Consider the following 15,825-nt stretch of genomic DNA (forward strand, 5'->3'; position numbering starts at 1 on the left):
CTAGTAATATGACTTTGATATTAGCTAGGTTGCATTTTAGATAGATCTTTTAATTTTTTGTAAGGTCATTTTTATAAATGATAGAATTCTTATAGTTAATAATATATTCAAATTTTCACCTTTTTTCTTTCTTACTTCTTGAACTTGAAATATTCTTTTGAAGTCTTTTAAATCTGTGAAGGTCTATAAGTAACTTTTTGTCATATTCATATTGAAGTAACTCAGTTATGTTGAATCTTGAAAAGTTTTACTGAGTATTGTAATAAATGAAAGTCTTGTCAGATGCACACAAATATTTCCCATAACACTAAGAATTGTTATGGTGTGTAATAAATAACTTTGTGAGTAAATAGCACAATTCTCACTCTGTGGGCATTAGAAACATATTACTGGATAACACAGTAATATCTTAGAGTAGGCTATATCTTGGCAAAGCTACTGTATGGATTTAGTTGCTATACAGCAGAAATTTGTTAATTTCTTGGGTCCCTGCTTTTCATTCTTTTTGGTATTTAATATTATTTCTAGCAAACCTATTCCCAATTAAAAGGAATAGTTACAAGGGAAGTTTCCAGTTCAGAGTCTTTATAGGTACCTATTTCATTGCTTCTTGTATAAAAAATTATGCTTGAGGGCTGTAAAATTTGAATGTCAAACTCATTTTATATGTACTGTAGTAAAATATGATATTTCTTTTTGGTTACATTCACAGCTTATATATTTACCATTAGGATATCCTGTATTCCCTTGCTAGAATTCTTAGTGGGGAACTTATTGAACAACATGGGAATTTCAGAAAACAGAAAAGATGTGGTAAATGTAAAGTCTAATGATGCTGGTTGTGCTGTTACAGTTTTTCTCAACTAACTTCTGGAGACTATGGATCTTGGAACAATTCTCTCAGCTGTATTTGGTTCTCCCTCCATCTCTTCTTAAAACAGAGACCATAAAGGAGAGTGATGGGACCACTGAAGACCTCTGCCACCCTCATTCCCACATGGTTAAGTTGAAAGGACAGCCTTCTCAGCTTGCCTGTCAAGGGCAAACATTTTGTATTATAAATTCAAAACCCTGGTATTTTTAAGATGTGAATAAATGCCTCACATCAGGAAAAGGTTTCTCTTGATTATTTGTGTTTTTTTCCTTGTTGACAGTGTTTCCAAAATCACACTGCTGTTTTGTTCATGGCCATATTCTCAGCCCATTAATTAATCCCTCTTTGTTCATAGTGCAGCAGTACTGAGATGCTCAGTAAATGGCTCCATACAAGCCCGTAATAAGGAGCTGAAGGTCTTTTTTTCCTCCTCTGAAATTATGTGAAGTGAATGGGCCCAAAAGTCAGAAGGGCACAAGGCAGAGTAGATTAGATTATACAACTATATGATTAGATAGATATGATTATGGCCTATTCAAGTTTGAGCCCATTTTTGTGGGTAACCAAGGCAGTGGAGGTGTGGTGACATGCTTTGACACACGTCTGAAGGAAACCCACCCCTTCAGCCCCAGATGCACGTGCTGCTAACAAAAGCTAAAGCACATGTCACTGTGACATTGTTGTGGCTAGGTGGAGGCAGTGTATGTTTAGCATATATCATGGCTCTATCTTCATTTTGGTCCTGTAGACATAAAGAACCAGACTGCAAAATAAATTGGATGGATTATGCATGCCAGCTGTCTAATACTGGCCAATATTTTGTCATCTTTGGTGCAGAGACAATTTAAGGAGGAAAGTGAGGCAGGATGAGGAGAGTGATGGCTTGATTTTAATCACATCTGTTTTCTCTCCACTGCCAGGTGTGTTTGGCAGGTTAAATCTAGGGTGTTGAGCTGGCAGTGGTGCTGCAGTTGTGTAATTTGCTCTGCACAGAGCCGTAGGGCTGTGCCAGGAGCTGTGACGGAGGGAAGGTGGTTTCAGAGGGGCTGAACCAGTAACAGCAGGGGTAGGAGGTCTACTAGTCCCAGATGACCATCTGTCTCTTCTTTCCCCCAGCCAATTCAGCCAGGTTTCCTGATAAAGGGTGCATGAAGTGTCAGCAGGTCCAGATGAAGATGTGCATAACAGTATCAGGCTCACATGCTTATATTTTACTTCTGATAACAGTATCAGCAGGAGAGGGACTGGAGGATTCTGGTTTTGGAAGACAGTAGGAGAAGTGAATGAGTAGGGACTGTGGCTACTTGGTTGAAGACATGCATTAGTTCTCAACTAGGTGTAGCAATGGACTGTGCTGTCCTTATTTCTCATCAGCTGAAATGTCTTAAAATTGTAGGGTATGCCAAGTTGGAAGTCACCCTCAAAGATCATTGCATCCTGGCCCTATACAGAACATCCCGAGTCACACCTGTGCCTGAGAGCATTGTCCAAACACTTCTTGAACTCTGTCTGGCTTGGTGCTGTGACCACTTCCCTGGGAAGCTTGTTCCAGTGTCCAAAAACCCAGTGGGTGAAGAAACTTTTCCTGATATCCGACCTAAACCTCCCCCAGCTCAGCTTCAGGCCATTCCCTTGGCTTCTGTCACCAGTCACACAGATATCAGTGCCTGCCCCTCCTCTTCCCCTTCCCAGGAACTTGGAACTGCAATGAGGTCCCTCCTCGGTCTCTTCTTCTCCAGGCTCAACAGACCAAATGACCTCACCTGCTCCTCCTATGGCTTCCCCTCAAGGCCCTTCTCCATCTTTGTTGCCCTCCTTTGGGCTCTTTCTAGTAGTTAAAATATCTTTTTTACATTTTTTACACCCAAAAGTGCCCCCAGCACTCGAGGTGAGGCTGCCCCAGAGCAGAGCAGAGCAGGACAATCCCCTCCCTTGCCTGGCTGTGATGCTGTCCCTGATGCCCACAGGACACCCTTGGCCCTCCTGGCTGCCAGGGCACTGCTGGCTCATGTTCAGCTTGCCATGGACCAGAACCCCAGGGCCCCTTCCATGGCACTGCTGTCCAGCCTCTCATTCCCCACTCTGTCTGTACATCCAGGGCTGCCCCATCCAAAGTGCAGAATCTGGCACTTTTCCCTATTGAACTTAATTAGTTGGTAATGGCCATTTCCTCTAATTGTTGAGATCTCTCTTCAGGGCCTCTTTGCCCTCCAATTACGTGTCACTGTCGAACTTACAATTCCTTTGAGTCCTGTGTCTAATGTGTAACATATTGGTATATATTTAAATTTATTTTAAAAATAGCTTATTTTCAAAGGGAAAATATTGAATAAGCTCAAGAAAAAGAATGCCAGAACAATTTCTTTTATCTCCTACTGAATTAATTGTTGGAGGGGCAAACTTTTCTAAGGCAAGGTCCGGTTGTCAACCCATATGCTGCCTTGGAGCAAATCTCTCCACATAAAAAATTAGTTCTGCATTAAATGCTATACTTCTGAAGAGTTCTTGTTTCTTTAGCAGCTGCAGCATTACAAATGAATCTTGGACCAAACACTTAAGCCCGGGGGAGTGCTGGAATTTCAGCTACATTGTTTTTCTCATTGATTTCAGTGCAGTAATTTCAGGCAGCTTCCAGCTCAGCATGGCATATTGTGGAATTGTTTGAGGAGTGAACTGTGATGCAACCGTGAACCTAGGTTTGAAAAGGCATGGACTTGCAAACCAAAGCTTGACACTCTGTTTTTGAAAATTTGTTTCTTCTCAGCATAGTCCTTTCTTCAGGACAAATGATGATGTGAAATGACTCTTACTTTTGATTTGGAGCATAATGGGGGAAATAGGAAATCATTCAGGGTCAAACAACAGCCTCATGTGTTGCAGCCATGGTTCAACACACCTATGTGACCTGCAAGGGGTGGGCAAACCCGACAGCACAGAGTGAAAATGGGGCTGGCCCCTGGGCTTCCTGCCAGCCAGCATAGCCTGGCTGCTCTCTGGGAGCAAACAATAGTAACTGGCTAATTTTGTTCCATTTACAAGATGGTGCTCTTTCCTACCAAAGTCCAAGTTCTCAGGAGAAATATTTATTTATTGCTTAGGCAATTTTGTAAAAGCAAGTGAGTTCTACAAACAGAATAAAACCTGTCAGTGAGCGAGTGTTATTTAGCTAATTCTGTTATCACTGGTATTGAACCCCATTTTTCCCTTGTTTTTTTTTTTTTTTTCCCTAGCATTACTCCATCTCACCTTACTCATTTTACATATTAACTGAATTAATTAGTAGAGAAGGATTTGAGCCAGCTGGATTTTACTCCAACTGGATTACCTCACAGGAACGTGCAATCTGTCAAACAGGCTAAAGTAAACACTTAGCTGGGTCACAGTCTTCCTACAGCCCAGCCCATCTAAAATCCTGTATGAGATAACTGAAATCGCTAAGTAGATTACATGCTTATCGTTGTAATGTGGGAAGATGTTCTGGTAACAAAACGTTTGCATCCAGCAATCAGCTGCTCTTGCCTTAGCCAGCCATGCTGCTGGGAACCGGAGATGGTATGGACTTGTGCTCTTTAGTCATTTAGAGCATTCCCTACCTAAAGGCAAGGCACATTTTGATTAGAAATGGGATACACCTACTCTGGTTTTATGTTTTATTGTTTTGAAATACTTTTAGGGATTAACTTATTTTCTATTCTTCCATCAACGCAAGCCAAATGTCAAAGGTGTGAATGATGAAACACCCATAGATCTAACCACACTGGCAAGTGGAAATCTGTCAACATTGTACTAGCAACAGGTATCGTCATCATGGGTGCCAATCCTGTCAAACCTGCCTGTTCAAGTCTCTCTGCTTGCCCCTGTGAGCCCTCTGACAGGAACCCTTTGTAAAGCACCATGCCATTTTATCTGGTTGCTAGTCTGGGATTCCCACTCCAGTGGGTAAAACCGTGTTCTGGCCCTCCAGCTACACCAACCACTGTGAGTGAATTCATGTGAGTCATTAGTCTAATTTGCTAAATTGTCCTTAAATAATTCCTACCAGCTGCATACTGCTCAGCATCACACCTCAGTGTCTATGGAACTGCTGTCTGCTGTGGCATGGAGAGGGTCCAAATCCTCTGCACCACATGGGGCTCTTGCAGCTGTGGTGGGGATTTGCTCCTTTATTTCTGGTTGGAGACTGGATGTGCTGAGCCCAACTGGCAGCATTCAATGGCTGTTCTCATCTTCCTGCCTCCAGGGCTGTCAAGGCAGCAGCTTCATTGTGTGGCAGAAATATAAATTTCTAGTTCAGCCATCCAGAACATTCAAATATACTATATTAGATTTACTTCAAAAATATTAAAATAATTATATGAATGAATACTTTCTCCCCCCCTCCCTCCCCCCACCCGCCCCTTAAATGCAGAGAACTACATTTTGGGGTAATCTGGAGCAATGAGAAGAGAGGCAAAATATCTGCTTATAGCTTGCTGGAGCAACTTCATGGAATAACATCTCTCTGAAATGTACAATTGCAACAAAATGGTTTATAAAGAGAACAGAGGAAACAAGAACTGTTTAAAAATGGAAAAAATGTAACTTCTTCATGTTTTGGAACAGCTTTCAAGAAAGTATATTATATTGAAACCAAACAGCCTGGAAAATGCTTTGGAATTTTATTCAGAAGAAAACTGATTTTTTTGGCTTTTATCCAGCTTAAAATAAAGTCATGCTACAAAATATGAAACACTTTTCTGAACTGGAATTTCCATACTTTGTATGGCTGTGGTTGTATTATCCATGCCCTACTTATGTTGCAGAAATGGGATGTAAAGACTATTGCACGGTCAGTTTTTGTTAATAGGTACAAGGACAGTCTATTCTTCCATACATTCAAATTTTCTAGTACTCTTCTTCTATTATTTTTTCCAGCTGCTGAGAGGTTTTCTGCTGATTTCCTGTTGGAGGGGAAATTCCACTTAAATGTGGAAAGAAGGGAAATCAGAATGGAAAGCCAATGCCAGATTAAAGCATAGATATCTTGTCAGTATTACACATGTGGCAGGGAAGAAGTAAAATTCTTCATAAGCAGCTGCTCAATTGGAGACACAGTGTAAAGCTCTATTTTTCCAAAATAATGACAGTTTCCATGTGGGGCTTCAACACTGTGTGTCTTATCTTTCTTCTGCATGAAATCCTTTGGATTCATCCACTGTAGAATCTCAGCCTTTTGATACAATCTCAATAACATTTTAACAGGCAAAGAAATGTAATAAAGCCTTATCCTATTTTCTCTCCTTCTGAAACAGTCCTTGTGAAGGATGCCATATTTGAACCCCAGCTGGTAACTCAGCCCCACCTAGACACTTGCTCACAAGTGAGGTGGGTGGGAGGACAGGAAGAGTAAAACTGAATGAACTCCTGGGTTAAGATACAGACAGTTTAACAGGGAAAGCAAAAGCTGCACAATTACTTCCCTGCTTCCCATGGGCAGGAATATGTCCAGTCACCCCCAGGACAGCAAGGCTCCAACATACCCAGTGGTGACTTAGTGTCCTGGTTCAGGGCAAGTCTGGAGAAAGAATTCCCCTCCCCCCCACAAAAGGGGTCCTTTAGGAAAGCAGAGTCAATTGGCCCCTCCCCCCAGCCGGTTCGGGAGAAAATACCTCTGGAGGAAAAAAGTGGAAAAAACCTGTTTATTACACAAGAGAACTTAGACAATATTAAACAATAGGACTTCTTGCCACTCCAAGAGAGACAAATTCAGAGCAAATCCCCCTGGGCTGCAGCTCAGCTCACTCAGTCTCTGACCAGTCCTTCCAGCGCTGGCAATGCCGCGGCCCAGGCCCGGCCCGCTGGGCCACAGATGTGAGCTGCTGATGCTCTTCTGGTGTTCAGTCCAGAGCAGGTCCAGAGAAAGGGAAAAAAAACCACAGTCCAGGGAACTTCTCTGCCTCAGCTAGCTAAAACTAACTAGAAAAAAGCAAAGGAGAGCTCTGTCTCGCTGTCCGTCCGTCCGCAGATAACACCGTCCCGGAGCAGGAATGTGGAGGAGGGAGTGAGTTTTTGAAAACAAACCCTGAGCTTCTTCCCTCCTCCTTTCACTCTTGGAACAAGACTTCAACATAAACAGGGCAGACGATTGGGGATAAAGGCATCATACAGCCACCCTAGGACATTCCACCCCTTATCCCCATATCGTCAGCTTACTACTAAAACTAATATATATATTCAAACCCTATAAATAGATACATTATACATCTAATATACAACTATACACAGACAATGGCAGCAGTATTCAGCAAACAGTGATATTTATACATAGTTCTCACCCAACAATCAGATCTCCCTGAGGTACACATCGTGTTCTTCCATCTCTCTGCATTATCCACCATGTACAACCTGGTCCCTGAGCAAAGACAATCCCACGAATGGGTTTGTCTGTACTTGAGGCAGAATTGATCCACACTGTTTTTCCTAACAAACCTCTAACATGCACTACTGGGACTTTGTCTCCATCTACTATATTCAAAAGCTGAGACTGGGCAGGGCCCCATCGACTGGTAGAGCCTCGGGTGTTAACTAACCAGGTGGCTTTTGCCAGATTCTGTTCCCAATTCTTGAGAGATCCCCCACCCAATGCTTTCAGTGTGGTTTTCAACAATCCATTGTACCTCTCTACTTTTCCTGCAGCTGGTGCATGGTAGGGAATATGGTACACCCACTCAATACCATGTTCCCTAGCCCAAGTGTTGATAAGGCTGTTCTTGAAATGAGTTCCATTGTCGGACTCAATCCTCTCAGGGGTACCATGCCTCCAAAGAATTTGCTTTTCAAGGCCTAGGATGGTGTTACGGGCCGTAGCATGAGGCACAGGATAGGTTTCCAACCATCCCGTGGTGGCTTCTACCATTGTGAGCACATAACGCTTGCCGTGGCGTGTCTGGGGCAGTGTGATGTAGTCAATCTGCCAGGCCTCCCCATACTTGTACTTGGACTACCGCCCACCATACCACAGGGGCTTTACCCGCTTGGCCTGTTTGATGGTAGCACATGTCTCACAGTCGTGGATTACCTGAGATATACTGTCCATGGTTAGATCCACCCCTCGATCTCGTGCCCACTTAAAAGTGGCATCTCTACCCTGATGGCCTGAGGCATCATGGGCCCATCGTGCCAAGAACAATTCCCCTTTGTGTTGCCAATCCAAGTCTATCTTTGATACCCCTATCTTTGCAGCCCGATCTACTTGCTGGTTGTTTTGGTGTTCCTCATTGGCTCTGCTCTTGGGGACATGGGCATCTACATGACGAACTTTCACCAGTAGCTTCTCTACCCTGGTGGCAATGTTTTTCCACTCATCAGCAGCCCAAATTGGTTTTCCTCTACGCTGCCAGTTAGCTTTCTTCCACCTCTCCAGCCACCCCCACAGAGCATTGGCTACCATCCATGAATCAGTGTAGAGGTAGAGTTTTGGCCACTTCTCCCTTTCAGCAATGTCCAGGGCCAGTTGAACCGCTTTGAGTTCAGCAAATTGACTCGATCCACCTTCCCCTTCAGTAGCTTCCGCAACTCGTCGTGTGGGACTCCATACGGCTGCTTTCCACTTCTGTTTCATTCCTACAATGCGGCAAGAGCCATCAGTGAAAAGAGCATAGTGTGTTTCTTCTGCTGGCAGTTGGTTATATGGTGGCGCTTCTTCAGCATGTGCCACTTCCTCCTCTTCATCTGCAAGACTAAAGTTTTCACCTTCAGGCCAGTTTGTAATTATCTCCAAAATCCCAGGGCGATTCAATTTTCCAATCCGGGCGCGCTGCGTAATAAGGGCAATCCACTTGCTCCATGTGGCACTGGTGGCATGGTGGGTGGAGGGAATCTTTGCTTTGAACATCCACCCCAGCACCGGTAGTCGGGGTGCCAGGAGGAGTTGCGCTTCTGTACCGATCACCTCCGAGGCGGCCTGAACTCCTTCATAGGCTGCTAAAATTTCCTTCTCTGTTGGAGTATAGTTGGCTTCAGACCCCCTATAGCTTCGACTCCAAAATCCCAGTGGTCGGCCGCGAGTCTCACCAGGCACTTTCTGCCAAAGGCTCCAGGACAAACCACGGTTCCCAGCTGCAGAGTAAAGCACATTCTTCACATCTGGTCCTGTCCTGACTGGGCCAAGGGCTACTGCATGGGCAATCTCCTGCTTGATCTGGGTGAAGGCTTGTTGCTGCTCAGGGCCCCAGTGGAAATCATTCTTCTTGCGAGTGACCAGGTAGAGAGGGCTCACGATCTGGCTATACTCAGGAATGTGCATTCTCCAAAAACCTATGGCGCCTAAGAAAGCTTGTGTTTCCTTCTTGCTGGTTGGTGGAGACATCGCTGTGATCTTGTTAATGATATCTGTAGGAATCTGACGCCGTCCATCTTGCCACTTCACTCCCAGGAACTGGATCTCTCGAGCAGGTCCTTTGACCTTGCTCTTCTTGATGGCAAAACCAGCTTTCAGGAGAATCTGGATGATTTTCTCCCCTTTCTCAAATACCTCTGCTGCTGTTTTCCCCCACACAATGATGTCATCAATGTACTGCAGGTGTTCTGGAGCCTCACCCTTTTCCAGTGCAGCCTGGATCAGTCCATGGCAGATGGTGGGGCTGTGTTTCCACCCCTGGGGCAGTCGGTTCCAGGTGTACTGCACGCCCCTCCAGGTGAAAGCAAACTGAGGCCTGCATTCTGCTGCCAGAGGAATGGAGAAAAACGCATTGGCAATATCAATAGTGGCATACCACTTTGCTGCCTTGGACTCCAGCTCGTACTGGAGTTCCAGCATGTCCGGCACAGCAGCGCTCAGCGGTGGAGTCACCTCATTTAGGGCACGGTAGTCCACTGTCAATCTCCATTCTCCTTCGGATTTATGCACAGGCCAGATGGGGCTGTTGAAAGGTGAATGGGTTCTGCTAACCACCCCTTGGCTCTCCAGCTCACGGATCATTTTGTGGATGGGGATCACGGCATCTCGATTCGTTCGGTACTGCCGGCGATGCACTGTTGAGGTCGCAATTGGCACTCGTTGCTCTTCTACCTTCAAAAGTCCTACTGCAGATGGGTTTTCCGATAGTCCAGGTAAGCTATTCAATTGCTTGATGCCCCCTGTCTCTACAGCTGCTATTCCAAATGCCCACCTGAGTCCCTTTAGGTCTTTGAAATACCCACTTTGGAGGAAGTCTATGCCTAAAATACATGGGGCCTCTGGGCCAGTTACAATAGACTGTTTCTTCCACTCATTTCCAGTCAGGCTGATCTCAGCTTCCACTGAAGTAAAGTCCCGTGATCCCCCTGTCACACCAGCAATAGAAACAGGTTCTGTCCCCACATAGTTTGATGGGATTAATGTGCACTGCGCACCAGTGTCGACCAAAGCTTTATATTCTTGTGGTTCTGATGTGCCAGGCCAACGAATCCACACCGTCCAGAAAATACGGTTTTCCCTAGCCTCTACCTGGCTAGAGGCAGGGCCCCTCTAAGCCTGGTTATCCTTCTTTCCTGGGGCATATGTCTTGGAGGTTCCTTCAAGGGGATCGAAAATATTGTCATCATCATCATATATGGCAGTTTGGTTATGGGTCACTGGAGCTGCTTCCCTTTTGGTGAAAATTCCTCTCGGAGTCTTGCTTCCCTTCAATTCACGCACCCGCTGTGCCAGATCAGCAGTAGGTTTCGCATCCCATTTCCTCATATTTTCTCCACAATCGCGCAGGAAGAACCACAGCTCAGCTCGTGAGGTGTACCTCCTCTCCCTATCTGAGGGACGTCTGCGTTGGGTACCAGGACCTCTGATCTGTACTGCAGAAATTTTAAGAAGGTCCTCTTTAATCTCCTCTATCTTGTTCTCTATATTTTTTCCTAGTTTCTGCACTTGTGCTTCTACTGCTGCAATTCTCAGGTGTGTTGGGCCATGTACAGCATCTGCATATGCTCGGAGCTTCTTTGTCATATCAAGCACAGTCTCCCCACCGTCATCTTGCTTCATTATTGCTACAGCAGAAGCATATTCATCTGGCCCAAGTCTTACAAGTTTTCGCCACATCACAGATGTACATGGTACCAAGTCTGGATTTACAGTATCTAGATCATCCGAGAAGACAATCTCTACCACTGCCATTTCCCTCAAGCGTTGAATTCCTTGCTCTATAGTCTTCCACTGGGTTTGCTGCATATAAAGATCATCTGCACACAAGTATCTTTGTGCTACACTGTCCAGAACCCGTGCCCAGAGGCTGCGAGGATTAGCCCCCCTCATCATTCCTTGATCAATGGCAGGATCATGTGACAGGGATCCCAAATGTCTCGCTTCGCTACCATCCAGAATTGTAGCCTCCCCTGCAGCATCCCAAAGACGGACCAACCAACTAATTATAGACTCATCAGGTCGTCGAGTGTAATCCTTCCTTAGGCCACGAAGGTCCTTCAGGGAATAGGACTCAGTAGTGGCTTCTGATCCTGCATCAGTTGCCTTAACTTCGGCTTTTGGGTCAGTAATTAGCTTTGAGGGTCCTTCTCCTGGATCATCATCATCAGTCCCTGGCCGGTCAGTTTTGCTTCTCTTCTTTCCCGCAGCAACTGCCAGTGGTTTAGGTTCACTGTCTGGTTTAGCTACAGCCTGAGTAACTGGGGGGTTGGCTGCGGACTGAGTGACTGGGATTGCTGCTGGTTTATCTCCCTGCCCCCCTGCTTCTGTCTGCTGGCCTACAGTATCTAGCAGTGTGCGATAAGCATAAGCCAGAGCCCAGCTTATTGCAATGATCCTTTTCTCCTTAGAGTCATCATGGCACTTCTCTTTCAGGTATTTCCCTACCTCATCTGGGTTCTGAATTTGTTCACTTGGAAAATCCCACTCTACAGGGTCAGAAAATTCCTTCAGGGTCTGGCCTATTTTCTCCCATTCTCCACACCACTTTGGATTTTTCACATCTGGATGAGGGGTTTCATCAGTCCCTCTGGATTTTTCAGCCTTCACTCTAGAGAAACTGCAGGCTGTATAAAGGAAGTTTCCCAGGGAGTTTCCCAGAATAAATACCAGAAAGAGGGTCTCTTTAACATTCAGGGGAGACTGAACATTCCCAAAAAATGACATAACAGATTCAAAAGAGAAGAAGGAAAGGAGGGGTTGGAAAACCTCATCCTCTGCTCCTCCTCTAACAAACCAGGTGCAATTACTAATAAACTCCCAGAACATCCTACTGGAACTAGGATGCAGGGTAGGGTGAAAAAACCATAAAGCATACATATTTCGAACAGAATCCAGTATCTTTACAAGCGCCTTATAAATCACTATTGCCAAGGCCAGCACAATAGCTATTTTAATCTGTGCTCTTCTACTGTAAAAACCACGTGTAAGGGACAATCCTAGTGACCAGAAAAGTACTAAAACCTCAAAAAGGCCTAGTGACCAGAACCACATGAAGGCCTCCACCCCAAGAGACATTATGGATGTAAGCAACATGGCTACTGGGTGCTTTAGCCCACTACAAAACAAACACAACCAGCATGCAATCAGTAGAGGAATAAAGGTTTTTTCCACTTTCTCGAGCCCCACGTTGGGCGCCAAAATAATGTATTTGTCCTGGTTCAGGGCAAGTCTGGAGAAAGAATTCCCCTCCCCCCCACAAAAGGGGTCCTTTAGGAAAGCAGAGTCAATTGGCCCCTCCCCCCAGCCGGTTCGGGAGAAAATACCTCTGGAGGAAAAAAGTGGAAAAAACCTGTTTATTACACAAGAGAACTTAGACAATATTAAACAATAGGACTTCTTGCCACTCCAAGAGAGACAAATTCAGAGCAAATCCCCCTGGGCTGCAGCTCAGCTCACTCAGTCTCTGACCAGTCCTTCCAGCGCTGGCAATGCCGCGGCCCAGGCCCGGCCCGCTGGGCCACAGATGTGAGCTGCTGATGCTCTTCTGGTGTTCAGTCCAGAGCAGGTCCAGAGAAAGGGAAAAAAAACCACAGTCCAGGGAACTTCTCTGCCTCAGCTAGCTAAAACTAACTAGAAAAAAGCAAAGGAGAGCTCTGTCTCGCTGTCCGTCCGTCCGCAGATAACACCGTCCCGGAGCAGGAATGTGGAGGAGGGAGTGAGTTTTTGAAAACAAACCCTGAGCTTCTTCCCTCCTCCTTTCACTCTTGGAACAAGACTTCAACATAAACAGGGCAGACGATTGGGGATAAAGGCATCATACAGCCACCCTAGGACACTTAGGAAAACAAACACCACCACATTGAACTTCCCACGCCTTTCCTACTTCTTCCTCTAGCTTTATATGCTGAGCATTCCACCCTATGGAATGGGACACCCCTGTGCTCATTCGTGGGCAGCTGCCCTGGCTGTGTCCCCTCCCAACTCCTTGTGACCCCTCCCAGCCTCCTCGCTGGTGGGACACAGAGGAGCAGAAAAGGCCTCAATACTGTGTAAGCACTGCTCAGCAATAACTACAACATCTCTGTGTTATCATCACTCTTTTCAGCACAAATCCAAAGCACAGCTCCATACAAGCTACTGTGAAGAGAACAAACTCCAACCCAGTAACCAAAATCAATTAAGATTTCTCTGAGTCTCTTATCAGATTGTACTTACGAGGTGTGATTCAAAGCACACTCATTCTTGCATCTGTGTTATCTCACCTGGGAGCCTATTGCTATGGACATTGGTAATTGCATTTAACACATAATTCTAAGTGAAGATATGCAATATCCTAATTCCTTACATTAATTGAGACAAATTCCTTGGAGGTGCCCCAATTCCTTCTGTCTTTCATTTGGTGCTCAAGCACTGTGTCACCTTTTTCTGCCCAGGTTTCCAACTTTTGTTTCAGGCAGCCATGCACCACCCCACTGCTTCTATGAAGATGCTGCAGTGATAGTGGTGTAACACACACAAGAACCCTCCCCTGCCCTGCTCTCCCTCCTCACACAGCATCCCTCTCCACAGTGGAGGATGCCTGATTATGTAGATTCTACAGGGGCCTCTACTACAGCAGCCTTCCTGGGGCTTTTGGTAGCTGCTGTACCTTGGAGTAGCCACAAAGAGCAATCAGATCTTTGTGTATCAGCAGAGATACTGAGGTGTGCAGCAGTGGATTATCCAAGATGAACAGTGCTGCCTTGGAAAAGGTACCACTGCACTGCACATCTGGGTTTATGTAACGGGGTATTGTTTCTGAAGTTACACATTAAATGTGCTTGCAGACCTTTTGTATGATAAGGGTGGCTCCAGGGAAACAAATCTGTATTCCACATCTTTTAAAATCTCCCTCTCAATTGAGAGAGCACTCTCAGTGGATAGAGCACAAACACTTTTAATCTGCACTGAAATGGAAAGCTTAGATTCCTCATCAGGTTGATTTTCTGTTTGTGCTCTTTGTTGGTCCTGTTTCTCTTTGGTATTTTCTCCGATACCAATTCAATACATATTCTAAATTACATGGAAACGCTTCCCTCCCAGGACACCTCAAACATTCAACAAATAGTACACATAATCAACAACATATCATACAATTGCCAAAAGCTAACTATTATTCTGCATGATCAAATCACTATATCCCCTGTGTCTGTCTCCTATCTGGGGCATAGATTTAAAAGGCAGCTGTATTCTGACTTCTATTCATTTGTTTGGAGCATTGCACAAGCCATGCTAACAATTACATAAATCAGCCTTTGTTTAATGCTAACTGATAGTCTTTATTGATCACTGGCCAAACTTCTTTTTGAATAATCTGTATTTAGTTCTGTATTTAATAACTCTTCTGGGTGCTATTATAAAAACCTGACCAATAAAGTCCTTTAAAAGGGTCATTTTACAATATCCTTCCTCAAAATTCAGCTCATTGCATTAATTTCCAAAACCACACAGAAAGATTCTTTAAATGAGTATTAATTAGATGGAACATCAGAGCTTTGCTTGATCTTTGACTCATTTGGTATACTGTGGGAGCAGGGTCATTACCCACTGACTCTGCCCATCCCTGGGATAGCTTCAGTGCACACTGGTGCCCTTGCCAAGCCAACTGTATGTCTGTGACCATGCTCTCCCATATGGTTATTTCTCCTGGAACAGGATGGATTGAGGGCTCATCATTTTTACTATGGTTATTTATTGCTCCCTTGCTGTGTGGGCAAAACAGATGCAAACCAGAGAGATTTAGAATACAAACACCAGCTAAGCCATGCAAAGCTGCTTGTGGATCCCTGAGTCAGCAGCATCCTCCTCTGTGTCTGGATGTAGGGGGAGAGAGCAGCCCTGCAGTCTACTGACACATTGCTCCACAGATCTGCAAGCTGGACCTGCCCTTCCTCCTTAGAGTGGTCCTGCTGCAACTTCACCTGATGAGCTTGCAGCAGGGATGGAGTGGGAGACTGCTGCTAGGTCACAAGTCATCAGATTGACTTGTCTGATGCACTGTCAGTTAAGTGATCTCAATCAAATGTTGTTGGAAAAGGGCTTTCACAGTCTGTGAGGAAATGGATTCCATCTGTCTCTGAGCAGTGACATGCCTCATCTTTGCTTATGTGATGGATTCTTTCTCATACCAGATGTTATGTTAGCTAGGCTTGCCAGCCAGAAACATTTTAGTAGTTTCAGAGGGACTGTGATAGCTTTTTGCTCAGCTGAGTTGGTATGTCTACCATAGGCAAGATTTAATTAGGTTGAAGACATTAAAGAAGAGCCAAGGAATTACTACCTTTATTCTTGCTCTATAGGAACAATCTGATACACACTGGGTCTGCTGAGCTGTTCTAATAAGATTGCACTTGCATGTGAGATTTGATCCTAGGGCACTCTTGACCCATCAGCTTTAAACTGGTTGCCAACAGCCAGTTACTCATAAAGATGAAAAGCTCCAGTTTATTCCAAGCCTGGAAATAAATGAACTCCCTCTAATTTACTGGGCTTCCTCACTTCTTCCATCACTCATCTCTGGCAGAAGTGTTAGTGT

At 44.9% G+C, this 15,825-nt stretch overlaps 2 protein-coding genes across 2 annotated transcripts in view; both read right to left on the bottom strand.

Moving 5' to 3' along the window:
* The window catches only part of SNX18 (sorting nexin 18), a 96,823-nt gene that overhangs the window by 38,128 nt on the left and 42,870 nt on the right, over positions 1-15,825 (bottom strand). The gene's annotated exons all lie outside the window — the stretch shown is intronic.
* Positions 6,539-11,003, bottom strand: LOC128782526 (uncharacterized). The gene is made up of 3 exons (XM_053932920.1): positions 10,630-11,003; positions 7,531-9,774; positions 6,539-7,265 (listed from the first exon to the last, which is right to left on the bottom strand). The coding sequence occupies exons 1-2, from the start codon at positions 11,001-11,003 to the stop codon at positions 7,854-7,856; spliced, it is 2,295 nt and encodes a 764-aa protein (XP_053788895.1). The 3' UTR covers positions 6,539-7,265; positions 7,531-7,853.

This window comes from Vidua chalybeata, chromosome Z, assembly GCF_026979565.1.
Source record: "Vidua chalybeata isolate OUT-0048 chromosome Z, bVidCha1 merged haplotype, whole genome shotgun sequence".
NCBI lineage: Eukaryota > Metazoa > Chordata > Aves > Passeriformes > Viduidae > Vidua > Vidua chalybeata.

What these genes read in the sequence shown, in the direction of transcription:
- LOC128782526 (XM_053932920.1), bottom strand. Translation starts at nt 11,003, where the DNA reads ATGGCAGTGGTAGAGATTGTCTTCTCGGATGATCTAGATACTGTAAAT. An exon ending in CCCTCAGATAGGGAGAGGAG is followed by an intron (nt 9,775 to 10,629) that starts GTACACCTCACG and finishes ACCTTTCAACAG; the next exon opens with CCCCATCTGGCCTGTGCATA.